Source organism: Colias croceus, chromosome 2, assembly GCF_905220415.1.
Source record: "Colias croceus chromosome 2, ilColCroc2.1".
NCBI classification, from domain to species: Eukaryota; Metazoa; Arthropoda; class Insecta; order Lepidoptera; family Pieridae; genus Colias; species Colias croceus.
Window position 1 is genome coordinate 6,344,982 of NC_059538.1, and position 27,879 is coordinate 6,372,860.

At 32.2% G+C, this 27,879-nt stretch overlaps 2 protein-coding genes and 2 long non-coding RNA genes across 9 annotated transcripts in view; 2 read left to right on the forward strand and 2 right to left on the reverse strand.

Annotated features, from left to right (window-relative positions):
- Positions 1-574: 574 nt before the first annotated feature.
- Positions 575-2,954, reverse strand: LOC123705686 (ankyrin repeat domain-containing protein 13C). Its single transcript, XM_045654648.1, has one exon. The coding sequence runs from the start codon at positions 2,645-2,647 to the stop codon at positions 1,316-1,318; it is 1,332 nt and encodes a 443-aa protein (XP_045510604.1). The 5' UTR covers positions 2,648-2,954; the 3' UTR covers positions 575-1,315.
- A 2,253-nt stretch (positions 2,955-5,207) lies between these two features.
- LOC123705712 lies at positions 5,208-6,485 on the forward strand. Its single transcript, XR_006753327.1, has 3 exons — positions 5,208-5,248; positions 5,683-5,877; positions 6,325-6,485. It is a non-coding gene; the product is annotated as an uncharacterized LOC123705712 (long non-coding RNA).
- A 2,112-nt stretch (positions 6,486-8,597) lies between these two features.
- LOC123705668 (TLD domain-containing protein 2) overlaps positions 8,598-27,879 on the forward strand; it is a 97,704-nt gene continuing 78,422 nt past the window's right edge. For 3 of the 6 annotated variants that reach the window (XM_045654599.1, XM_045654600.1, XM_045654612.1), the window contains exon 1: positions 16,189-16,325. In XM_045654599.1, coding sequence (XP_045510555.1) covers positions 16,189-16,325 — 137 coding nt within the window. Of the gene's footprint in view, positions 9,014-16,188; positions 16,326-24,125; positions 24,239-27,879 lie in introns of those variants that run through there. The other 3 variants (XM_045654603.1, XM_045654605.1, XM_045654602.1) reach the window with 3 other exon arrangements.
- On the reverse strand, positions 16,155-17,666 carry LOC123705713. Its single transcript, XR_006753328.1, has 3 exons — positions 17,549-17,666; positions 17,049-17,187; positions 16,155-16,290 (listed from the first exon to the last, which is right to left on the reverse strand). It is a non-coding gene; the product is annotated as an uncharacterized LOC123705713 (long non-coding RNA).

Here is a 27,879-nt window from a genome sequence, read left to right on the forward strand (position 1 = left end):
AATATATGAATTTTTTTTATAAATATTTACATTTGATTGTACTAATACATACTAATTTTGTGTACTACCTCACTGAAGTTTAGATAAGAGCATGTTTTTACATACCTACAATAAAGGTGCTATGTATCCAGATTCACCAAACATAAAAAAATGATTTTAGAACACTATGAACAATGTTTATTTACAAAACAATTCTGTTTCTATGTTTCACATGCATATGAATTCATTAATTTATATGTCATATAAAAATAGATTTAACGCAATTGATATGAGAGATGTATGTTGTGAATCTGGCTTAATTTTTTTAAGTCCCTGTATTTGGTACACTTGAATTACTCATGTTATTGGCTTATAAGTAACTTGATCTAGGCACAGCTATTTATAGAACTGAGCCTATTAGATGCGACTCTAAGTGATGCTAGGTGATTAAGGAAAATGTTTATTTTTTATCTAACATTGATGTTGTAATACTCAACATATCCACATTTTTGGACAATAATTATGTGATGAACTACAATGTTTAGAAAAAATATTGAATAATATTTAATGCTTTTATTCTATTCTTGGAAGTAGATCTTAATGATTAATGAGACAATTTTTTATGATTTTTTGTTGTAAAACACCAAATCTAATTATTCTATTCCTTACAATGTCATGATGCAGAGAGACAAAAGATGTTAAACTCACGTCTACTATATTCTGCCAGGAACTATTTATTTATATCACGGCTACAGTATATTATTATGCTAAAACATTTTTTCATCATTAAGATTCAGGCCATATATTCATATTATAAAACCTTTATGTACATCATTTCTTAAGAGTAACAAATAAAAATTTATTAAATTTAATTTATAAATCTAGAACACTTTTAATAAACTATTTATAATAAATAAATAATGTAGGTTTGTACATAAATTACAATTAAGAACAATTTAAATTGGCTATAAACTCTAGTATTGATAACTACATTTGTAAATTGCATCAAATATTTAATTTAGGTTTTAATATATTTTCTGAAAAATTGGAAACTGGTTAACTAAAAATTTTGGTATTGGAAATCAAACATATTAGATGCTTTTTTTACACATTCTAACACTGTTGAAAATTTCCTTGTTTTCTATTCAACATACAGGACATAATGGCTGGAGTATGAACTACCCAAACCAAAAAGCATTGGTATTTCAATAGAAAGTAGTCCATGCACAGACTTGCCACATGTGTCACTAAAACTTGGTCTCCGAAGACCACACTTTGTTTCACCACACAGAATTGGATACTCACATACTTCAAACAGTGCTAGAATATCAAAATGTCATAAATCAGGGAAACGCAATGGATCTTCCACAAAATCTTCAGGTACTATGAACATATGAGGTGGATTGTTGTCATGGAATTCAAATCTTTGAAAAGTAATCTTGGCTGTAACAGTGGGCAGTATTGGTATATCTATTTTTACTGGAAACCCTTTTGGTAATTTCATAGCAATAAATTGTCTTAGCTTTGCAAAATGTTTAAATGGTGCTATAACTTCAAGAACATTAAGTAGCATGTCGACACTCAAAGGGAAATCATCACTCATAGCAAGAGTGGCGCGAAAGTTACGGGAGGACTCCTTATAGACCAACTCCCTTCCCAAACTTGGATATTGACCAGGGGGTGATGATATGTAAGCATTCCAGTCTATACCACTTTCTGGAGGTGGATTCAATGAAGCTCGTCTAACAGGTTCACCGTTTGTATCTAAATTTTGTGTATTTCCTCTTGTCCAGCTTTCTATAATTGCCTTATTTTTTTGCAAATCATCTGTTGACAAATGTTCTCTTCTCTTTCTTGACTCTAAAACAAGTCCAGTTATTGTGTAAACATCACTTTTGTAAATCCCAGCTACAGTTTCTTTGCGGTCTTCTCTAAATATCCAACCAGACTGTGCTCTTGAGAAGAGAATGCCTTTAGTGGACATCTGAGCTGCCAGAATATCGCTAGACATTAAAATGTCTACTTCATCTTCTATTTCATTTTCTGTCTCTTCATACCGCACTCTTTGATATACTTTTGCTTTGTTATCTAGAACTGTCAGTGATTCACTAGTTGGCTTATCACCTTGAAAAATGAAAGATAAATCTCCTCTTTCCCATTTCATATCTGTGAAGTCAACTAATGTAGTATCTAACCGTATTCTTGATCCTGATTTATATATTTTACAAACATCTGATGGCAAAATTCTGGATACAAGAGGGACCCAAGAATGAAAATCCCATTTAAGTTCCATGTAAAAATCCTGTATCTGATCCAGAGCTCTGATAAGGTCAGGTCTCCTTTGTTCCATTTGCTCTCTTGCTTGTTGCTTTAATTTTCTAACGAGAGATGATATAGTCTGCCGATCTCCATAGCTTATTGCTTCTGCCAGTGGAGACCAACCTGCGAGATTTTTCACTTTCACTGGGGCACCATGAGCTAACAACAATTGTATACATTCCTTGCGGCCTAGCATAACAGCTAGATGTAAAGCTGTATTCCCATGTTTGTCTTTTCGCGTCACATCATTGGACCGTAACAAGGAGGACAATTTTCGTACGTCTCCACCAAAAACACACTCGTGGAGCGGATACGTCTCCTCCTCATCATTGCAATTCGAATTAGACATTGCGCAAGTATGAATCTATACTCATTACTTTCGATACTTGTTGAAATAAATTATAACAAATATAATAAAGATTAGATTAGATTTTTACAAAACTAATTATCACTCCTACACACCTATTTTCAGTTTTCATACATTCTAAATTTATTGTACCATAAATCATTTTTTTGCTATTAAAATACAAATAATTTTTTAAACTAATATCATTTTAGTATAGAAAAATATAATATAATAATACAGGGAATAGGTAATCGAAAACTGTGGCAAATTTATTGACAATTTACCGAAGGTTAACGACATACGCCCAAAGACTAGAGACTCGAGTACACAGAACACTATAGGTCTACCAGAATCTGATGGCATATTTATATTTCAGAAATAAAAGATTTTCATGTGGCAACTTATTTGACAACTATCAAATTGGTTGTCAAATTATTTGTCTTTTTTGCAGTTGATAAATAATTTTTAGGATTTTGTCTAAAAAATCTTCGAAAATGTCGAAAAAGCCGCTGTGGTCACAAGCAAGAGGTGTTGTTTATAATGTGTATAGAAAAATATTTGATGAAGAAGGGTCAAACACATCACAATTTTCAATTTAGAAGATTTTATTGGTAAATTGGACTTACCCGCTTTGATACTTTTAATTAAAAAATATTATATGTAGGTAACTATAATATTGTTTGTTGATTTCCAATGGAGATTTGAGGAGTTTCCAATACGGCTATTCGTCAAGTCCAAGCTGTCCAAGTCAATTTTATAATGTGTGTATCTGTTAATACTTACGAAAATAAACATAGTTTTATTTTACTTTTATTTTATTTTATAAAAAATTATAAGCAGTCTAGTTTTCTATCGATATAACATCGATATTTTCACATGGCATAATGATAATGAACATACAAATATAGGTATGTGTAAATAATAATATGTATTACCTGTGTAAAAGTAATATGTATATTATACATGTAAGTATGTACCTACATAATATTAAGTGGATATCTCATTATTAAGTACAGTGTTGTCCACTTATGTAATGTGACTAATGATATTGAGAACAAACTAAAAAATAAGCAGTATCAAGATCGTTCAGTCCATTTTCCCTAGGGTTGCACACTCAAAATTTTGATTTCCCTAATTGCCATCAGATTCTGGTTTACCTATATTACTCCTAGCTCGAGTACAGAATAAAAATAATAACGTAGGCATGTCAAATTAAAGAAGCACAATGGCCAGTAATGTCAACTTAAAACTTTCTTGTTACATAAATATTTTTATGATTTTTATTGTTATTTTATACACATAAAAAATCCTTATTCTTACATAATTTTTCTTTTTATTCTTCTTGTAATGTCGTTCTGTCTAAATTCTAATTAAATTATACAGAAATAATTAAATAATAATCTTTTACATTATTTTTTCTCTTTCTCTTCCTATTTCTTAATATATATATATATATATATATTATAAACAAATTCCTTTTTTAGTGATTTATGAAACTGAAGTAATATTTTTTGTCATTTTATTCAATAAATACACCAGTGCAAACTTAGCACCCCATCTATGGAATTTTGGGTCGAAAATGACCTTGATCGTTAGGTCCCCGTTAGGTCCTTTAAGGTCCCACAATTTTTTCGTTAGGTCCCCTTTAGTTTTTTTTTAAATAATTTTTTAAATTTTAGGTATAAAAAAATGCAACTTTAGCACCCCATCCATAGAATTTTGGGTCAAAAATGACCTTAATCGATAGGTCTCCGTTAGGTCCTATAAGGTCCCACAATTTTTTCGTTAGGTCCCCTTTAGTTTTTTTTTAATAATTTTTTTTTTAATTTTAGGTATAAAAAAGTTACACTTTAGCACCCCATCCATAGCAAAATTGGCAAATTTTATCAAAATCGTATTCTTTACCGTTAGGTCCGTATAGGCTCATCATTGAAATTGTTGAATTATTTATTTTATTAAAATTATAAAATAATAAAAACCTGCGCATGCGCCTTAGAGCATTAAGGCATGCGCACATCATACATAAACAATGCGAAATTTAAATTGGTATCGTTTCATTTATTAAATTTAAATCAATAAATAAATCTATACTAGTCACGTCCGAAAGATGAAACTGGCTTTTTATTTCGAAAATTTATTTGGCAGCACTTGACAGTTAACTGTCATTAAAACAATGACTAAGGAATCCTATGGACAGGGCATAATGTTCTATACAAACAACTGATTATACAAATATCATGCATTTCGATACCGAAATAATAAAACGAATACTGTCTCTTTCTAACTAATGAATATTCTGCTAAGTGAAAATATATGACTATACGTCAGTCAGTGCTAATTCTATACCTTTTGACATTTGAAGTTAGCTCAAATACCTACTGTGGCCGGGCGCCATTTTATGTTCTCGTTATTATGATGTACATGCTCTGTCATTGCTCCGTAGTAAACATTGAAAAATATTGAATATTTTTGTGATTGTGACAAACATTTGTGTCTAAAACATATAGTGTGGTCAAGGACAAATAGTGGCATAATACCAAAGCGCAGTATTGTGGGATGTGGCTCCGGAAAGAATGAAAACTAGAAAAGTTTGTCTTTGCACCGGTATGTATACGTTTTGACTGAAATATTAGTTATTACTTTGCTGATATACTTATTTTCATGTATATTGAATTGAGGAGTATTCACAGACTATGTTCAGTGTAAAATTGTTACCAAATATAGCTTTATTTTGTATATTTTCGTTCTAGTAAAATAATGAATTTGGGTGCTAGGGATGACTTATAATATCGACATCAGCAAAATGTTCGATGAAGACTTAATCTTAAGAATAGTTGCTTTGGTGAATACACTTCCAAAATAACAAATTAATTTTGCCAAGAGCAGCAGAAGGAAAAATAAAACACTTAAATTTACCTAATATGAATTTTAACTTAAGTAAGATTAATCGCTTTTATAGTAGGTACTTTAAAAATGTATTTACAAATAAGTCAGGTCAGGACTAAAATTATAATAACCTAAAAATTCATTTTTTGAAGGTTACCAAGAAGTGAAAATAGAAAAGGAGAATGGTTAGAAGCAATTGAAACTGAAAATATCAAGCCAAATGTAAAGGATATAATATCATAGTATGTTCCCTACATTTCCCCGAAAGTGCTTTCAATAGAACAATGGATGTGATTAGTCTGCACGATGATGCTATACCAGTATGTCTGCCGTTGCATTCACACAGGGTGAGGTTTTTATCTGTAGACACGTGATGTCTTCCAATTTACTTTTGGTCTTTTTGTTTAGATTTAGGGCTGTCATTTATAATCTAACGTTTCTCCTATTTTGAAGGAGGCCTGTGAACAAACTGAGATGGTTTTATATGATTTTTTGAGTACAAACTTGGGTGATATTTGGTTGTTGAAATGTTATTGACTGAGGGAAAGTGCAATTTACTTTAAATACATGGGGTGTTTTAAGTTATTTTTCTATTCTTTATAAATTTATATTTATAAAGCATTTCAATGCCATAAAACCAAAAATATAAATTCAAGTTCCGCTATTGTAAGCCCTAATGTTGATATTAATTTCAAACCATCAGCATTGCCCTTTTAATTAAAATGTATTGCATTTTAGTTTAAATGTAAAGTGAACAATGCTAGTAAATGTAAACTGTGACATTTCATTTCCAGGTACCAGTTGAGCCTCAAATCCCGAACTCAAAAATGAACAGAGTGTATCCGAGTGCATTCCAGGCTGCACAAAATAGTTTAGCTCTATAATTTTCTCTATTATTATATATTATTGTTTTTTTTTGTCTATTATTTATAAATAAATAAATACAATTACTGTATATTGTGTTGTTCATCGTAATAAAATACTATTATATACCTATATTAGTATATATTATGTTGTTTCATTATATTACATTCCTCAAAACTGAAATTACCAAATTGTAAGTCTACCATAATCCTTATATCGAAGTCATACTTAATTTTATTAATTGGCATTGTCATTTTTTCCATTTGTAATTTTACTTCTATGTTTTGTACAATAAAGTTAAAATAAATAAAAAAGAGTGTGTGTTTATGTACACGCGTTAGAAGTTACGCGCCAAAAGAAGTATAACTTCAAAAAAATATATTAATATTATTTTTATATCGATAAACATAATAATGTTTATCGATATATTCTCGGCACTAACCACCGCCATGTTTTGTTACAAGCAATATGGCGCCGGCCACACTTTTTTTGTAGGTATGTCACTTCCATGTGATTCCTTATTCATTGCATTAAAACCTGAGTTGTTGATGTGTCAAAGCTTGTCAAAGTGATTTTTTTTTCTACAATTTTAGCTTAGGATTTTAGTGATTTCTAAAAAAAAATTAAAAAAAAAATATTTTTGAAAACTGAGTTGAAAACATGACGAAAACTTTAAACTATGATTAATAAATTTAAAATGAAACAATTTGAAAGAGATGTAGTTTTCAAGGAAAAACAAGAGTGTTTACGAGAACTATCTCAATGCATTGTTAAGTGTGACTTAATATTTTGATGCTTTTCATCTTGATTGCATTGCACATTATTATAAGTAGGTATGATTTGTTTAATATTATTATTTTGCATGGATGATACCAGTAATCAAGTTAAAAACTATTCAAGCAACAATATAAAATTGAACGATCTGTCCGTTCAAAATGTTTAAAGACACAAAATCAGTATCTCGACGAGATTTATTCTAGGACCAAACGGTTATTCATGTTGAAGAGCAGTACAAAAAAAACAAGATGGAATAACTGCAGACATGGAAGAGTTAATGATGTCAGAGATAATGATAGTGATTCTTATTCTTTATTCGCGGCTGAACGCGGCTTTTAGATTTAATATGATTATATTGATTAAACAAAATTTAATTGTATTTTAATTATTATGTTTTTTCTTACTTTCACTAGCTGTTCTTTTTTTATCTGTATCAGATAACAGTACCAGATTACATATATATATAATATTATATAGATGAAGAGGTTGTTAATCTCTCAAAAAAACAAAGCTCGTAATAATAAATTAAAGTATCAAAACTTTATTTCCAACTATAACCTAAGTTACCATAATTATGATGATTGACCCTACGCAGAAACGCCGCGATGACATTCCAGATAGTGTGGCCCTGTGGCCGCTACAAAAAATATATACCTATACACCATAAATTGACACTAATATACTAATAGTTATTTTAAGTCTAGGTTGAAAAGTAGGTTTTTAATAAATAAGCACTCTCAGAACAATAGATTTATTTAATAAATGAAACGATACGATTTTAAATTTCGCGCTGATTATGTATGATGTGCGCATGCCTTAATGCTCTAAGGCGCATGCGCAGGTTTTTATTATTTTATAATTTTAATAAAATAAATAATTCAACAATTTCAATGATGAGCCTATACGGACCTAACGGTAAAGAATACGATTTTGATAAAATTTGCCAATTTTGCTATGGATGGGGTGCTAAAGTGTAACTTTTTTATACCTAAAATTAAAAAAAAAATTATTAAAAAAACTAAAGGGGACCTAACGAAAAAATTGTGGGACCTTATAGGACCTAACGGAGACCTATCGATTAAGGTCATTTTTGACCCAAAATTCTATGGATGGGGTGCTAAAGTTGCATTTTTTTATACCTAAAATTTAAAAAATTATTTAAAAAAAAACTAAAGGGGACCTAACGAAAAAATTGTGGGACCTTAAAGGACCTAATGGGGACCTAACGATCAAGGTCATTTTCGACCCAAAATTCCATAGATGGGGTGCTAAGTTTGCACTGGTAATAAATACACAGAATAAAATTTTTCTTCTGAACAATGCACAGAAAAATGAAAATGTTTGTCAATAGATGTCGTACATAGCCAATAGACAGTGCACCGTTTTGTTTTGAAAGATTTCTGATTTTGTGTTGTGTGATTGATTTGACATATGCGCAAAGCAAACACTTGTTTTTCATTATTTTTTATGTTATCGGGATAAATTTTACTTCATGTCGTAGTATGTTCAAAGACCGAGAGCATATTGTTAAACTATAAATATAGTTTTATTCAATGATTGTGTTAAATTGGTCACTTACCTACGTCAATGAATCGTCTACAGCTTGCTAACTTAGGTACCGGTTTAGTGCGATTTGGATTATCCAAATATTTTCCCTGTATTGATCAGTAGACTTAATGTGTGTCGTTTTAATGATGTTATAAGTGGAAATATTGAAACTCTTAATAAAGATAGCAATAGAAGTGCGTAGAAAATAACTGAATAACATTTACGTTTTTAAGTATAAGATGTGATTTCAGTCCTCAAACTTCTTAAAGGTCTCTTCCAGGAAAATAACACGATGTAAGTATTACTGATTTAATATTCAATGATAAATATTGATTAGTCTACAATAGATTATTATTGTTGCCAGGTAAACATTTAATCTTTTCTGTACACTGCTAATGTTACAGGGCAATTTTATCTGCATGTAATTGTTTAATAAACAGCGATCTAGAATTAAAATACATTTTCATTGTTACATCCTTTTAACACAAGCCATCTAGGGTCTCTTAATATGTCCGAATACCTTATTCATTATTGAGAATAAAGTAGGCCGTCAAATTAATTCAGTTACACTTCATTGCATGCTAGTGATCTGTGTATTATTATTTTTCGTAATATTTTCATTATTTAACATAATATTTCATTTTGAATTTTATTTGTACCATCCAATCACCTAAATGATTATAATTAATCTAATTAAAGTCAAAATTTAACAATAGTTTATTTGATTTCATAGTAAATGTACAATCAGTTTTTGCCGTTTCTTGATAACGATTTGTAAATAAAAATTTACAGCCGACAAGTGACACACAGAACAGATAAAAAGTTATTTTTATTTAAAATATGCTTTGGTCATTACAATAACATTTTAAATAGATAATATATAAAGATTACAATAATTATTTGTATCTATGTTGTTATTATAACTATGTAAAAAATATTTCATGATACCCTTTTATAAGCAGGGATCACTTTTGCATAATATTATTCTGAATTAAAAAAATATGCAATAATATTTGAATCAATTTGTTCTGTCAGTATTTACATATTAGAAATTATACACATTTACAGTAATTATACATATCATAAACATGTATAATAAAGTGAATGATGAATTTCACATATAAAACTCAGATATTATCAATTATTATCATATCACATTTGCAAAAGTCCCATTTATCTTACATCATCTGATTACAACTGCAGGTTAGGTAGTTAGTTGAAGTTAAGTGAGTCAATTGCCCCACACATTATGTCTATGACTAAGCCTTGGAAGTTATTTTAGAGCCCCTGTATTACTGGTGCATGAGAAAGGAATTGTTTCTTATTCCTTCTGTAGTTTTATATTCAAACTAGCTGTGCCACGCGGTTTCACCCGTATTGCTCCGCTCCTGTTGGTCTTAAGGTTGATGATATATAGCCTACTAGCTTTCCACCCGCGCAGAAGAAAGAAAAACCGTTCCCGTGGGATTTCCGGGATTAAACCTATCCTATGTCCTATCTCGGGTATCGAAAATATCTCTATACTAAATTTCATGCAAATTGGTTCAGTAGTTAAGGCGTGATTTAGTAACAGACAGACAGACAGAGTTACTTTCGCATTTATAATATTAGTATGGATAACCTTCCTCGGTAAATAGGCTATTTAACACCGATTTTTTTTCAAATCAGACCAGTAGTACTCGAGATTAGCGCATTCAAACAAACAAACTCTTCACCTTTATAATATTAGTATGGATTACTACTTACAGTATTTTTATAATACCAATTTTTATGGCTTTGTTAGTGACTGAGTGATAGAAGCCCTATATTTAATTTATTTGCAAGAGACAATAATACATACCTAATTGGTAATTGATTGAAGTCTGTATGTATTTAACACAATCCTTATTTTTATGGCGTATCTCTCAGTTACGCCATTGCGCGGAATTTTTCCGTATTTCGTGTCTAATCCCACTGATGTAGAACAAAGCTAGTGACGTTGAGGACTGGTTTTAGATACGCATTCTATAATAAAAAAAGATATCCTTGACCAATTTTATCCCTTAACTGCAACTGAATTATTTATTTACTATCGCTTCAGTCTTTTCGATTAGATAAGAGAAGATCGATATGCTGGGAAGGGTTTCTTATCCTGTTTCCCGATATAAGGGAAAAATCATCATTAAGTAGTTATTATTCTTTGAAATCGGCGGCTTTACTGGCCTAAGTTATCCATCTGTTACAGTATTCTTTGGTCAAAGGAATGGTCGATTTGCCAATCTATAAGTTATGTGGGCATAATATGTGGCAATGTATCATGCACGCTCGCTTCGTAGTATAATAATAATTAAACTCATTATTAGTCTTTATGAAACCAAGAATACTAGGAAACCAACAACAAATAAAATATTAGCATGTGAACACCTTTACTTTTCACACGGTACCTACCTACATGACCCGAGCAAGAAATTTTCTTCGACCAGTTTACGATGCGAGTCGCGACTCGCGACGTGAAGATGATTTATGTTCAACATAAAATGATTATGTACCTCGATACAACAAATCGATTCATGTTGTTGTTTTTTGTTCATTTTTGTGTATGCGAGGCATCCCTATTATAAACTACACGAACACCTTAGATTTTCAATATAATACCTAGGAGGTATGTACCTATATTCATTTTTGTGGAGGGATTACAATTGGTATTAATTACTATGTAGGTATTTGCACTTTGCGGTGAAATATGATTGCACTAGTTAAAAGGCCGTAATAGTAAATAACTAAATAGTATATAATTATGTTAAAGGAATATTTTGTACGACAACTAACTATGAAAACAGCGATAAAATTTCTGATCTTTTTCAATTTATAATATGTAATTGGGTTTCGTATTGCCACGCCACGATGCAGGTGCCCTCAAATCTAAACTATCCTTTCGTCATTCATTTATGTCTTGATATTGTAGATTTATATATTTATTGTTTTTTTTTTTTTAATATTAGTTTAGTGATAATTTGTGTGATCACAGATCACATGTATTTATAAAGTCTATGTACCAAATATTATGGTTTTCTTACTTTTAATTTCGAGCTGAGCTTTCATTCATGAGCAACTATTTGTATTAAGTTTGCATAGTTTTCTGTAAATTTCCACGGTATAGGTGTCGATACACCGACCAGTAATTGCGAGGCGGAGAGAAAAAGGGTGAGGTTTCTCGTTGGGCGCCATCGTCATGCGCCGCCCACTCACTGCGCCCCCGCCCGACGTCGTCTAGAACAGTTGCACGTTTCCAGCCTTCGAAGTAGACGTGTGCGCGTTATGCTGCTCAGCCTGTCTACGCTGCTTCATGCGAACCTCGTTCTTATACGGTTCGTTGCGACAATGCATGAACCACATTAGATGCTTCTCTGCACGCCACCATCATTAAACATTGTCAAAGAAATTCAATCATTTTTCATTTATTTCTTCATCGTTCTCTTTCGTTCCATAATAATATTGTCAATTAGTATCGTTAGATTCATTCGAAAGTGTCTCATTATTTTACTCTGATGCAATTTTGATGTAGCCTGTTTGTCTAGATGTCAGATGTTAGCGTATGAGGCATACCGCATACGTAGATAGTAACGAAGACGTAAAAAGTTGAAGATGTTTCTGATTCTGAATATTATGTACGAATTGTAGTATAGATTTTTATCAAAGGAATTTATTTTAAATAACAAATATTAGCCTCGATTACAGATATGTCATAGAATTTATTAACTTTTTTTTCCACGAAATGTTTGTGTTAGGTATGCGTATTAATTGATCACTATAAATTTCTACTTGCAGTATGATTCAGCTTGTTATACATAGGTAAAGCATACTTTATACCTATGCTGAATGCAGTGTATTTCAGACTTTCAGAGATACTTTTGTTCGTATTTTACCCGTCCGGGTCTGTTTCCGCATCGCCTGTTACTTTGGATTACAAGCAACATGTTATATTTTATGTAGGTAGTCCATATTTTCAAGAAACAAGGGGCTAGAAAGTAAATAGCTATTTAATATTTAAAATGATGTTTGTCCAACCTTCACGTGAAAACATTTTGAAGTAAATAAATTCGTTAAATAACAATCGATAATCTTAAACTAGAAGGATGCCAGAAAACTGAATGCTGTTGTGAATTATATTATAGTTAATCTGAATATCGTGTTTGACTACAGCAAGACATAATAATATGTAGCATATACGTAATGGAAGGTTATTGGTAGGATGAACGGTTGGCTCGTATTCGTCGCAGGAAATTAACATGTCGTCTGATGTAGGCTCCCAGGAGAATAGCGTTCTCTAACGAGCTTATATTGATAGCTCTTCCGCTCGAACTACCTACCTACTTGTATTGTGAAATACTGTCGGTCTCGTATTGGATAACAACGTTAGATGTATTGCTGATTTATAATTCAACTTTGTCTTTTCCTTTTTTAAATAATATTTAGTATACATTGCCCTATAAAATAAATAAATTTCCGTTCGCTTTCACAGCGAGTTTAAACATTAATTTCCCCAAGTTTGCATATGCAAAGTTATGACAGGTTTATATTATCTCATACGTAGAATAGGTCAAAGTTCCTAAACAAACAGGAAAATATGTTGATATTTTTTTGTTGAGAAGCGCGTGCACAGGGCTGGTTGCCAAGGTTACAGGGTGGGTGCGATCAGCTGGGCTTACGTAAGGCACGCGGCCGGGCAGCGCGGGGAGGAGGGAAGAGCCCCACAAGCGGAGGCTAGGGCCGATCGATAGCCGCTTGCTGTCGTTCTCCCTTCAGCATTTTCACGTCACAATTTAATTGTACCTAATTTGTTGATTTTAAGAGATAATTGCTTGTTGTTTTCGTTAAAAAGAATAATCGACCAGATTTTTGTCTATCGATGAGCGGATTATATTATCAAGTTTATTTTAATTAAAAAATTTATGGTCGCACTACAATAGTATTATTAATTCACATAAGTGTTCCATATCCGATTTATTTAAAAGACTCTTATCTTAGATTGATATCATTTTGGATCTAGAATATAGGTAATGCAAGAGAAAAGTTCCTAATAGGTAGTCATTTTAATAACAACTCAAAATTTCGGCATGTAAATCAGCAGATACATCATCACTAAATCACATTTGCCGAATCCTCTCTGTCGGTTCCACGAAGTGCCAATGAAAATCGTGATTTGGCACGTGTTCATGTTCGCTTAGTTCCCTGTATAGGTCAATTAAGGCTAAGCGCGCACCACGACTTTATGCAGCGTGATTATTTTATCGCAGAAATACAACGTATGAGTTACTATGACAATGCGCGCACATGCGATTAAATAATCGCAGCGATTTTAAAATTGTGATTTGTCACATTTTGCTGCGACTGCTCGCGACGCGATTGTCGCGAAAATGAAATGCAGAATATGAAATTGTTAGGTACCGCGCGCACTGCGATAATAAAATCGCACACTCGGGCCCGGCCGGCACTTCACTTGTGTTTCGTCTGTCCAACAGTAAACATCGTAGTGGTATAGGTAGGTACTGTTTGGTAAACATAAATTCAGTAATCTGTCAAAGGTTTGAATTTATTTATTTATTTAACACTTTATTGTACAAGAAACAAAATATACATAAAGGTTACAATAATAAAAAAAATAAAAAAGCACAAAGGGCGGCCTTTTGGCGGAATTTTCATTCTATAATAGCTAAAGAATTTTTTGGGATACATCCGAAGTTCATTGTATTTCTGACTAGCTTTCCACCCGCGGCATCGCCCGCGCAGTCAAAGAAAAACCCGCATAGTTCCCGTTCCCGTGGGATTTCCGGGATAAAACCGATCCTATGTCCTTTCTCGGGTATCAAAATATCTCTATACCAAATTTACAGACAGATAGAGTTACTTTCGCATTTATAATATTAGTATGGATAAAAGAAACCTTTGACAATTCTATGTGCTGTAAAAGAGTCCAATATAGACGAATTTTCTTTTTTTTTTTCTTCTTATCCTGCGAAGTAGTAAATAAAGACAAGCAACTTGTACGAAATCCATGATGAAAGTGAGTAAGGATCACTATTAAATTATCGCTGTGCGCGCACCGTACTCTCTGCGATTTTCTACAGCGCGATTTTGAAATCGTGTCGCAAAAATTAAAATCGTGGTGCGCGCTTAGCCTAAAGCGCCGCGGCGCGACCTTTGTGACCCCGTGACTTGATGTTTGAACTTTGCTATATAGTTGGGGGACAGCATTCTGGAATGTTGCACGCGATAGTGCCGCGTTGCTAGATAATGGATGGCGGACGTTGCATGTCTCTGAAATATATATTTGCTGGCTACAGTTCCTAACCACTATGATAGACTTAGATAGTTAAGAACTCTAAAAATTAGTGATAGAGATTTCCTTTTGGTTTAGCGTTAAGGTGCATGTTTCAATGCGTTTCATAAAATTGGAGTAAAGTAAATTCGGTACATATACACTACCCTATGTTTTATTTGATTAAAAGTCATACTGTGTACCCACTTACGTATAAACATATAACACATACCTACATCTATTAAAATTTTATCCATTCTAGAAAGTGTTGTTGTTGAAGTTTATTATTAATCTTAAATATGAGACGATATAATATAATTTTTCATCGTGTGTAATTTAAATCAATGTGAGAGGAATTTGGTTTTACAGTGAACATTAAATTACCATACCTTCCCACATTACAGCAGCCCCAAGCAAGTAATGCATAATTAATTTTTCACACGCTCCTCTGAATTTATTCGCGCCACGTCCTATCTTCATACAAGGGAAGTTATTACCTATTTTGATATACCTGAAATATTTATTTATTCGATGTGTTCTCAATGCTCCAAATTCATTTATTTGCTTAGAGACGCTTACACTACAATAAAACATTTAAAAATCAAGTTAAAATTACTGAAATCATTTTGTAGCGCCTTACACAAACGTGATGCATAATAATCGTTTGAAGACTTTGCTAATAAATTATGATTTGTTAGAATTCTGTTCATAGGTTGAAATTAATTGTGTATGTTTAGTTATTTATGTTTTATTTTACAAATACATAGGTCATTTATCATACATTTATATTATTCTTCATTATTTTAATATTTCTAAGCCTACTTTTATTACACACTTGGCAGCAAACAAGCCTTTTAACAGCTTTACATACATGAGTTGCATACAATCCCCATTCCCATTATGTTGCAATGAGTCGAATAGTTGATACATTATTACACTATCAACATTTGTGTGCTTACACCTCAACGTCGCAATAATCGCGAATTGTGGAAACAGTTCTTCCGCTAACCAATTATCGTTTTACTCACCACCGCTTCGCTTTGTGTTTATTTATGTGGCTTTTGTCGGTTGGCTTTGTTGCAGTGCGCGTTTTAGTGCTGTATATCGGTGCAGTGGTGTGATGTAATTGTGCACCGGGTGCTAGTGAAGCCCTCTGGACTCGCGCGTCGCGATGTCATCGCCAGCGCGCGCGCCGCCCGCCGCGGTTCCGGCGGGCGCGGGCACGCTGCCCCCCGGGCCCGGCCCTTCCCGCCAGCGATCCCTCAAGGACAGACTGAAAGAAGGCATTACGGGACCCTTCCATTGGCAGTGAGTACTCTTTACACACGCTCGGTCTCTCAGGATACTCAAGTGGATTACGAGGTTACCCACTTTATACGGTTTGTCTTGGATAAGTGTTTCTGTTTCACGCACCTTGTTTGTTTTGCTTTCAGATATCGCTTAGCACTATGTTTATAATATTTTAATTGCGCAATCTAAAAAAATTATATGGTAACGGCTTAATTCATACGGGCTCAGGATTCAACACAGGATTAGAAGGTGTATTATACTTTTCTAAGTTTGCACAAAAATTGAATAGATGTAGATAAATTTCTTCATAGATAGCCTATAGGTACATAATGTGCATATTTTATAAGTCGATACAAATGAGCTTCAACTACTCGGCAAAAATTAGATTTTCTAGATTCCGAGAGTTGTTTGCTCAAATGCACTTTAAAGTGAATTTCCCTTGAACCACCTAGTTACTTGGAAATTTTACCGCTATATTATTTGAACCTTAGTAAAGGAATATCTTATATTTTCCACAGTTATCAAGTTAAATGGGTCTTTTCAATTTTCGGTTAATTTGTGTTGAACGTTTATCCTTATTCTGTATAAAATTCGTGTAAAGTGTAATCGTATCTAATACCCCTCTATTACGGTTATAAACTAAAGCAATTAGGTACAGCTATTTGGTACCTATTGTAGACTTAAAAACGTCAAGACGCAGGTATGTCGACGTCTTGGATATTCGGAAAATTTAATACTCACACCGACGCGCAAATTTTCACGTAGTCTCCGCGAAGTAGGCAAGCGTGCAAATATTTAGCTTGAGCAACATTCCCTATCTCGACTGTGTACATTACCTCCACCTACAAGACCCTTATCGCGTCTGCAGCAGGCTCACTTTCTGAAAATAGCGTTTATATAAACTAATAGTGTTAATAACACGCAAGCGTTTTACCTTAGTATATAATAATAATAGTTTAAAAAAACTAAAATACACGCTTTTTATAGAAAACCGAACTAAAAAATAGAAAATTTTATCAAATTAGTGTATTGTCATCGGTCCTCAATAAATCTACAAAGTTTGAACGAAATCTGGCCGTTTAAAGTGGGTCAAAATCGCGCCCAAAGAAGTCGGTTACAAACATACAAACATACAGGTGAAGCTAATATAAAGCGTGTAAAAAAAAACTCATAACTATCTTATAATTATCGGAAAACAAGAACGTAAATGCAATTTGATAGAATAATGTATAATACATTACTTTTAAAGGATGCAATTTGCTACATATTGCGCCTTATGCTTGCACGGTGCACCTCGCCTTTCGTAATCGGCCTGGCAAATAAGTGCCTCGGTTCACTCGGTTACTTTTTATTAACTGCCTTATTTTGTTTGGAAAGAAAAAAACAAAAAATGAATAAAAAAAAAAAATTGGATGCTCCATTTTCCAAACAATAACAATTGTACCTACCAGTCAGTCATAATAGCATCGAATGTATAAATCACACAGCCTTGACCGATATAAAATGTTTAGGTTCCCAACATTAACATCAGAATGGTAGTAAGAGGTGTATCTCCCTCCTATTGTTTCCTTTGTCCCATCCGCTGTTATACGTATACCACAAATGAGATAGGTACGGCTGTGTTGGAAATAAAGTAGGCCTTTTTATTCGTCTCAACAAGAGATTTCTTTAAAATACTACGTCCGCTATGTTTTTAATCAACAGCTTAATGAAAGTATGATTTATGAAATGCCCATTGTTTCAAATGGAATACTTGTGTTTTCTTTTCTAATTTAAGACAAATGGCGCCAGAGAGTGCGGGAAAACTTTAATCAAATTGTTTGTTTCCAATTTGTTCAACTCGGCAAGCCTGGAAAAGAATTCACTTTGTCTCTGAAGTGCTTAAGGCAAACGACTTGTGTGTTAATGCCGGTATTTACTGTAAGATTGCTCACTTCAACAAGTAAATTGCGAAAGAGTTGATCGATCGCCATTACGCATGTTGATATGAGTATATCTCCTTTAAGTTTGCTGCCATGAATCTTGGTTATTAAACCTCTTTCTAGGTTAATCACCCGCAATTGAGGTCTTTTGGATGCCAAGACAACATTGTTTAACATCTTTGTTAAAGTTTTTAAAGTTTATTTACACAAAACAACAACAATATTTATTTTATTTGGTTTACAAGGAAATTAAGTATAGTTCAGGATACATCGCCCATTTTTGCAAGTGACTACTATCAAGCTAATTTTCCGTTTGTAGCTTTATTTTGATGAGACGCCCAATAATTTCGTGTACGAAAGTCTCGATTGTGGTAGCTAACAGAGATAACAAGGATACAAATTTTTGATTTGATGGTTCTCAAATATTTATTACTAACTGAATGAATTTTTTTTTGTTCAATCTCAAGATAATTACCTAAATTATTCGAAAAAATATTTGTCCTACAAAATGTATGGTTTGTTCAAAGAGTCCCCCTTTCCAAAGTGTATCGATAACGAGGTCATCATAAATGATTACTGACAAGCTGATTTTTTTGTTTTCACTTAGTTAATGTTTATATAATTCAACAGACATATTGTCCTACAAATTGCGTAATAAATATTTGAGAACCATCAAATCAAAAAAATTTATCCTTGTTATCTCTGTTAGCTACCACAATCGAGAGTTTCGTACACGAAATTATTCGGTGTCTCATCAAAATAAAGCTACAAACGGAAAATCAGCTTGATAGTAGTCACTTGCAAAAATGGGCGATGTATCCTGAAATAGTAGGGAAAATATTTTTTAATTTTCATATAAATATTTTTTTTAATATATGTAGTTGATAATAGGTTTTTCCGTCATTTCAAAAGTTTTTTAAATTTTGCCTCGAATCCAACAATATTATATTGACTGAAATAAATCAAGCCTAATAGACAACCGGACATTACATTTAATATTTCAACAGCTTTTTATAGATTACTAGCTTACCGCCCGCGGCTTCGCCCGCTTTGTCTAAAACCTAATAAATTATATACCTTCCTCTTGAATCACTTTATCTATTAAAACCGAATCAAAATCAGTTGCGTGTAGTTTTAAAGATTTAAGCATAGAAAGGGACAGAGAAAGCGGCTTTGTTTTATACTATGTACCTAGTGATGTTTTCAAATTCTGGTCGTTTCTACCAGGAATTTTCTGATTAATTTCCTTTTGAATGAAGCAGTGCAAGGTGGGCGTATTTATTTTATGATCGTCTTAGTCACTGCACCGCTTTACATATTCAATTCTGAAGAATTTCTTGTTGATAAAATCGTGACAAACTCGAATAAACGAGGCCGTGTCACATTGAACATGTAAACACGGTGTCACGCGCGACGCGCGGCACAAAACGCTCTTCTTTATCGCGCTCGTACCGCGTCCAAGCGGATTTCACACCGATCGCGATACAACTATCATATTATCTGTACCTATTTTCCCTTTCTATGTACACATTTACATATCAATATTACTTGATCTCATAACTGCTAATCTTTTGTGCTCGGCCGATTCTTAGGAAAGATGTTCCTGCGCAGATGCGTTTTATCTCCGTTCAATAGAAATATCACTGACACACAATCTAAATATTATTCAGATTTCACCATTGGCGGGATATAGCAATACGCGTGATAAAGAAATGATAAATATGACATCAACGGTTCAACATTTCTTAATCATGTCATGCTTAGAAATATCAAAATACGTCGTGTTTAGAATAAAATAACAAAACACACTTTTCTTTTCTAGTATATTTATAGCTTATTTATAGGCATTTGGCTCCAAAACGTGACAATATTTTTATTGCGCTCTACATACAGTATGATAAGAGAGATAGTGTATTAAAGCGTCGAGCCTCCTGTTTTTTATTTGTCTCACTTTGCTGTTTAGTTTGTCGAGATGGGCAAGATAAAGTTGATTTTCCTCATAAGAATTCAAAACATTTATATCTGACATTTTTGACAAACGTTTATCCATGTGTAAATGTTTTTAATTTTTAATTATAACCGTACCAGAGCGCTGAGACAAACGTCAGAATGAAAAGGAATAGAATTCACTATAGGTCTACCAGAATCTGATGGCATATTTATAATTAAGAAATAAAAGATAAAAGAAAGGAATAGAATTCACTATAGGTCTACCAGAATCTGATGGCATATTTATAATTAAGAAATAAAAGATTTTCATATGGCAATGTTATTTGACAACTATCAAATTGGTTGTCAAATTATTTGTCTTCTTTGGAATTGATGAATAATTTTTAGGATTTCGTCTAAAAAATCTTCGAAAATGTGGAAAAAGCCGCTGCGATCACAAGCAAGAGGTGTTGTTTTTAATGTGTATGGAAACACATTCGATGAAGAAGGGTCAAACACATCACAATTTTCAATTTTGAATATTTTATTGGTAAATTGAACTTACCCGTTTCGATACTTAAAATTAAAATTATTATAAGTAGGTAACTATAATATTGTTTGTTGATTACAATATAATTTTATGAAAACTTATTACAAGAGTTTCCAATACGGCTATTCGTCAAGTCCAAGCTGTCCAAGTCAATTTGATATTGTGTGTATCTGTTAATACTTACGAAAATAAACATAGTTTTTATTTATTTTATAAAAAAATTATTAGCATTATCTAGTTTTGATCTGCATTATCATTACATCCATATTTTTACATGGCATAATGATAATGAATATAGGTATGTGTAAATAATAATATGTATTACATAGATAAAAGTAATATGTACATTATACATGTAAGTATGTACCTACATAATATTAAGTGGATATCTCATTATTAAGTACAGTATTGTTCACTTATGTAATGTGACTAATGATGTTGAGGACAAAATAAAAAATAAGCAGTATCAAGATCGTTCAGTCCATTTTCCCTAGGGTTGCACACTCAAAATTTTGGTTTCCCTAATTGCCATCAGATTCTGGTTTACCTATAGCGATACAAAATGTCATAAGCGTATGAAATTTCGCTAAGGATTTGTTCATCCTACCAACGACGAAGACGACCACAAACATAATTTTCATCCAGTCGTAATTGAAAAAAATTCTGAAAAACAGACTTAAAAATAAAATATTAAAATTTCCTGTCGTTCTGGTGAATTGGATTTTATTTTTTGCGAATAATGAATGAAAACGTAGATTTTTCGTAGAAACGGTGGCTGATAGAAACAAATAATCTACTATTTTGGTCCCAGTCGATTCTACGATTAACTTATCGTCTCGGAAAAAATCGCAAAAAACCTATTTTATTATTGATTGACCTAGAAATTTTTTTCTTTCCGAGTACCATTACGACGGGTAATTTTAATATTTTATTTTGAACGAATTTTGTCTGGATGGGAATTTTGGTCGTTGTCGTCGTCGTCGTTGGTAGTGTGACCGAACCATTACTAAAATGTCATGAGCTTTAATGTCAATAATTAGCGATAGCAGTTTCTATTCCGTAGCGTTTATTCTATTCTCTGCCATTAGTCTCGACCTGCTGCAGTTGCAAAAGTAAACTGTATAATACTAACGCATTATACATTAGTATAATCCATACTAATATTATAAATGCGAAAGTAACTCTGTCTGTCTGTCTGTCTGTTACTCAATCACGGCTTAACTACCCTACCAATTTGCATGAGATTTGGTATAGAGATATTTTGATACCCGAGAAAGGACATAGGCTACTTTTTATCCCGGAACATAGGATAGGTTTTATCACGGAAATCCCACGGGAACGGGAACTATGCGGGTTTTTCTTTGACTGAGCGGGCAAAGCCGCGGGCGGAAAGCTAGTAGGAAATATTTCCAACGAACGACATGACAATGTTTCAGATATAATGGTTATTTTTAAAGCAGTCACGTACATTTTAAACGAGCCGGTCTTAAATTGCAGTACGCAGAAGCGAATGCAACACATGATACATAATATGATTCGAGTACATTCTATAATTGAAGTATGGAGATGTGCAGTGAGAAGTGCGCATAATTGAAAGATTAGTGCCGGCGCCGATCTGACACCTGTCGAGATGATGCTGGGCAGGCGCATCCGTCTCGTTACATGTACTTCACATCGTTACTCTGTTTAAACTGATACGAGGATATCCCGTTGCATTCAACTCTAACTATGGAATTATTTCGATGCATTTACGTCAATCGGCTAATTTCAGAGTCGGCTCTAGGCTCGCTTTCTAGTTTTACTCGTGCCTGCAATGGCGCTACTGACGCTATTGACCTTTAAGGATGATAAAGTACAGAGCAGTTTAATACAGAGTCCCTTTAACTACATAGTTATTATATTTCCACCGAGTAAACAAATAGGTCTTTAATTACTTCAACCGTAAACAATTGGCGAATTATTGCTTGTTGCTTCTGTAACGTATGAGTGCCATAATATATGTATATTTGTACAAGTTTGTGTGAGGGGTTTCCAATACTTTTTTTTAAATAATGTAACCGTATTATACAAAAATATGAAAGACTTTTTCTAAGCAAGAACCCTCAACTTGTTGGATCTTCCAAAAGTCGTTTACTGTATGAAACTTTTAATGATTGTAAAAATATAATTTACCTATTATATTAATTTCAACTTGATACATTTTTCAAAGAAAGAAGACTTAACGAAATGATTGACAGACAGGCAGATAACCAAGAAATCCCTTTAATATATACACCTAAGATGTTATTTAAAGAAAACTATTTGATCAAAATACCTTTATCATTTTTTATTTTACGTTAAGACTTAAGTTTTATAAGTACCTTTAGATTGTCGATCAATAATAATAATAGCCATTCATCAAAGTTAGATAACAATTAAAATAGATATTTATTATACTTTTTCAGAGTTTTGCAATTTAAGGATTTTTCTTCTTTCTTTAGACCATTTGCAACAGGTATTCTTCAATATTTTCCAAGCTTGAATCATATAAATATCGTATGGACATCATATATTTAAACGCTTGAATATACACGGTAAAGTTGTTATTTGATATATGTATATATTATATACCTATTTGCTCTGACTGTTTTTAGTTTATAAGGTAACCACAAATAAACATTATTCAAATTAATGTTCTATTCTTTAATTATAATATATCTGCGTAAATAAAAAAAAAACATCTGTAAGGATGACTCGAATTAAAGTTTTAACTATGTTTTGGTTTATTCGGCTGGCTAATAAAATGCAGATGGATGATCATAAACTTATTAAGAGACCTAGTAAAGTTTATAAGCAATAAATTATATTCAAACAAACAACTGTACATAAAATGGTCCAATGTCTGGTTAGAGGGAGTGTTGACGTTAAATCTAGAAAATTTTATAAACATCATTAAAACGTCTACGAATAAAACATAAAATGAAAACAAAATGTAAAAAATTGACATATTGCCAAAGTTTGCGAGTGTTTATCGGTAACTGAGATTTGGCCCTTATTTAATGAGAAGGCGCAAATGGTTTCTAGCTATAAGTACAAATAATAATATTAGTACAGGTACATTTGTTTCAAATATTTTCAGAATCATATCCTTTTTGGAAAAGGAAAGCCGTTAAAATCCCTTTAAAATTTCAAGCACAATATCTTATCAATAAATTAATGTTCAGATATACTTTATATTATTAATTACTAATTAAAAATAGTTAAATTACCACGATTCACCATTTTCTTAGCATGTCACCGTCAATATTTAATTTAGATGTCATTACTGATACAATAATTTAAAATGATATCTTCACAGCGCAACGCTCTACCTCTACGTACCTATATATGCGATAATGATTTATATCACTGCCGATAAATCAGTATATTTATTAGTAGACATTCAATGCTTCAGTAAAATACAGCATTTGTGATATTGTTTTGACTACATTCAATGTTTTATATTTGCGTTAAGTGAAAATTGTGAAAATGAGTTTGTTGGACTTCTTCTGGTATGTACCTATACTCATCCTATACCTTGGAATTATTTTTTTGTACATACATAATTTAATTTTGTATGTATAGCATAGTCGTTGTTGGATACTGTTTAGTCTGATAAAATATGATCGATAAAATATAAAGTTTTCAGCTTAGATCGCTGATTAATTAGGTAGGATTTTGAATTAAGTTTTTTTTTTATAATTTCGTTAGTTTTTAATCTGTGTACCTAAATATGATGCGATTTATGCGTAAGTATGGAAGAATGACATTGTAAAGTGCGTAAGAGTAATATAAGTGGCGGTTAATGCTAATAAATAATTTATATGAACAGACGTCTAAGTCATCCTCATCCATTTAATTTTATAAAAGGGGAAGTTCCTGAGCCAACTACATCAGCCTACTTCTAATAGTTTTTATAAAAAATATATCATGTAGACAATTTTAAAGTATGTTATGTCACTGATAATATATAACTACGTATCTATAGATACAATTTTAGTTTAAATTGTTTTCGTATAAAATACCAAATACCATGCGCCATGCCATAATATAGGTATTGAGACAAACCTGTGTAACATTTGAAAAATCATAGCTTTTTGTTAAATTTCCAGCAACCAAATATTGTGTTGATGATGATGATAAAAATATATCCTTGAATACGTTACAAAACACTGGGAAGCGAACAAATGAATAAATTGAATAATTGCAAATTATGAAATACAAATGGTACGAACAGTTTAAATAATATTTCTCTTTAATTAATTATAATCTTTATTATATTTTGTTCATATTTTTTATCCAATACGACTAAAAGTTTCAAAATTGTATCGATTTTGTAGTCAACTAGAGTTATATAAATGCAAGACAGTTTAACTTGTAATTTAAACTCAGTATTTAATCCAATATAAATTAAATAAATGGAATGCTTTCCTAACACAGCTAGCACCGATATTCTCGACCTAAATAAGGCGTGCTTGACATTGGAGAGAGGAAATCAAATAAGCTAGCAATACTTTAACTTTTGCCAATAAAGGTATTTCCATAAACAATTATGTAATACACAAAAAATATTTTTTTTTAATCTAGGTAGGTATGATGTATGTATTTATTGCAATGGATGCGTTCGATTCCGCCGATTCAGGAAATAGTATTCTGTCTTGTATACGAATAAAAAATATTATTAATTTTTCATCTATAGGTACAACATCTGTGGTACTTTACATATTATACCTGTTACCTACACAGGTATACTTTTAACTTTAGTCTGTACGAATATATTAAACTGTTTTAAGTTGTTTAATGCCTTCAGCCTTGTAACAACACGATAGATATTTTGGGAATCTCTACCACCTCATACGAAATGTATCTTTATGTAGGTACTACTAAAATTTAAATTATATATTACGAAAGAGGCATATAGGAAACGGATTGTTTTATATTTGTTTGCTTAATCTTGTCCCTTGTTGACTATTGGTCCATTAAAATGTTAGGCATTTACAAAGACTTATATAAATTATCAAATTATGTAAGAAATGCGTAGTTCTACAGATAACTATCTATGTACTATCTGATTTTACTAACAGCAAATGTTAACTAAGGCATAAAGCGCAGGTAGGCGTTAATCGGCCTACCGAATCCTATCAGATTCCGAATTTGCAGATCAATAGTCGGTAGCACCTAAATGCTATAACCTACTTTCAGAACGGTGCCGATTAGAATTATGTACACCTCCCACATACGCAGGCAGACGTTGATTAATTTGACAAATAAATATTCGGAATCTTTTTGAACATTTGCCTACAAATAGCTTAGGTATGTACTTTGAAAATTTGATTGAACTTGGATTGGACCAACTATAGTCCTTTTCAGCTATGATGATTCCTGTGACACTTCATCGTGTTCCGAATTACGTATTTTATGTTTAAAACGCCAAAATAATTTTAGTGCATAATATTTTTCTTTAATGGCGGCATTATTGCCAAAAATATAAAAATGAAACATCCTAAGCATAAAAATCAAAAACAGTATTGTTTAGATAAATATAATGAAAAATAAAATAAAATAACACAAAAATATAATACCTACGCAATTCGTGTACATGAAATGGACCGTTGAAAAATCATAGAGTTGGAAAATCATATAATCGGCGCCCATCTTGTGATCGTTTGTCAATCGAGTCAATCGTCTGTACGAGTGCGTCAGCCTTGTATACAAGTTGCATTTTTATATTGATACTTTACGTGGTATTCTGTTATTGTTACTAATTGTTATTGTTGACTTTTTGTTGCTGTTGTTTGCTAAGTTTCCTTAGTTAATTGTTGGCGAAATGCCGAAAAAACTAATTTTGGTACTTTATTCAAATCGATTTCGTTTCCATATGAAATATTATCGATTATCGGAAACATTTGATACGATTTCAGTACAGACATCTCTACACGTGTCAAAAATCGATGTGTCACAGAAATCATCTTAGGTGGAAAGGACTATAGTCTAAGCATTTGACAGCGAAGTGCAGTTAGTATGTTAGCTATACAAGTAACATCTCAACAAGGGGACTTGATTGCCCTTATTGTTGATGCTATATAAAGTCACGATGCTCATAACAGGAACTTAAATAATAAAGATTTCTTAGGTACATCCGTTCTCTAAGTTTTCTTTTGATTTATTATTGATAATAATTTATGAATTCTATATCCAGGCTTTCAAAATAATTTATATAAAACGTTTCTCTGGACATTCTTTTTGCAATTTCTATTTTATTCAGATACCTATTAGATACCTACTTGGAAATCAGATTTTTTATATAAACATGTTGTGTTCTTAGAAATGTTTGTTATCACCGGTAGCAGGCAAACCAATCAAGATAAGACGATGTTTGTCCACATAAAGTACACTATCATTGTTAGAGGATAACGGAGACAATGCCAACCTATTAATGTAGATTGTACGGTGATTGGTGATGTCTAAAATGTTATGTAAATGTAGCCGAAAACAAAACTCCCCGTGTTTATTGGTGCAATCACAATAGGAAGTTATTTTTATCCAATTTTCGCAACAATCATATATGTTAGATAGACAGAAGATAAAATTGTAAATATTGTAAATGTAAACAATTTGTTATTCAAATAAAGCTATGACTACTTGAATTTTTAACACATAATATATCTAATCTAATTGGTTAATTTAGATCTTTGTTTATATATCTTAACGCTACTTGCCTACATTACCAGGTCACGTAGTGCAAAATAATTTATTCATAAAATTTTTAAAGGAAAACGCGATCGTAAAAATCATAATTCGGTTGCATAATTTTAAATTAATTCACGCGTAATTATTTTGTTTAATGCATGGCCAATTGAGTAACCATTTTTCATCCGTTCGCCGCGGCGGACGTGACTTATTACTGTACCAATATATTATCTTAAAAATTGATCTTTTACCCGATAAGTTGGTGTCCAAAATTTTGCTGTAAAAAGGTCTTGCGTAAAAATAACTGACCTTCCATGTGTTCGCTATATTTATTCCGTCCTTCTGACGTTCGGTGCATTGTATAGTAAATGATAAACAAATGCATCGAAGGCGTGCATATGACTTATAGCTAGACAATGTTTAATAAACATCATTGTGTTTTATTAGCGTAGGTACGTTTGCT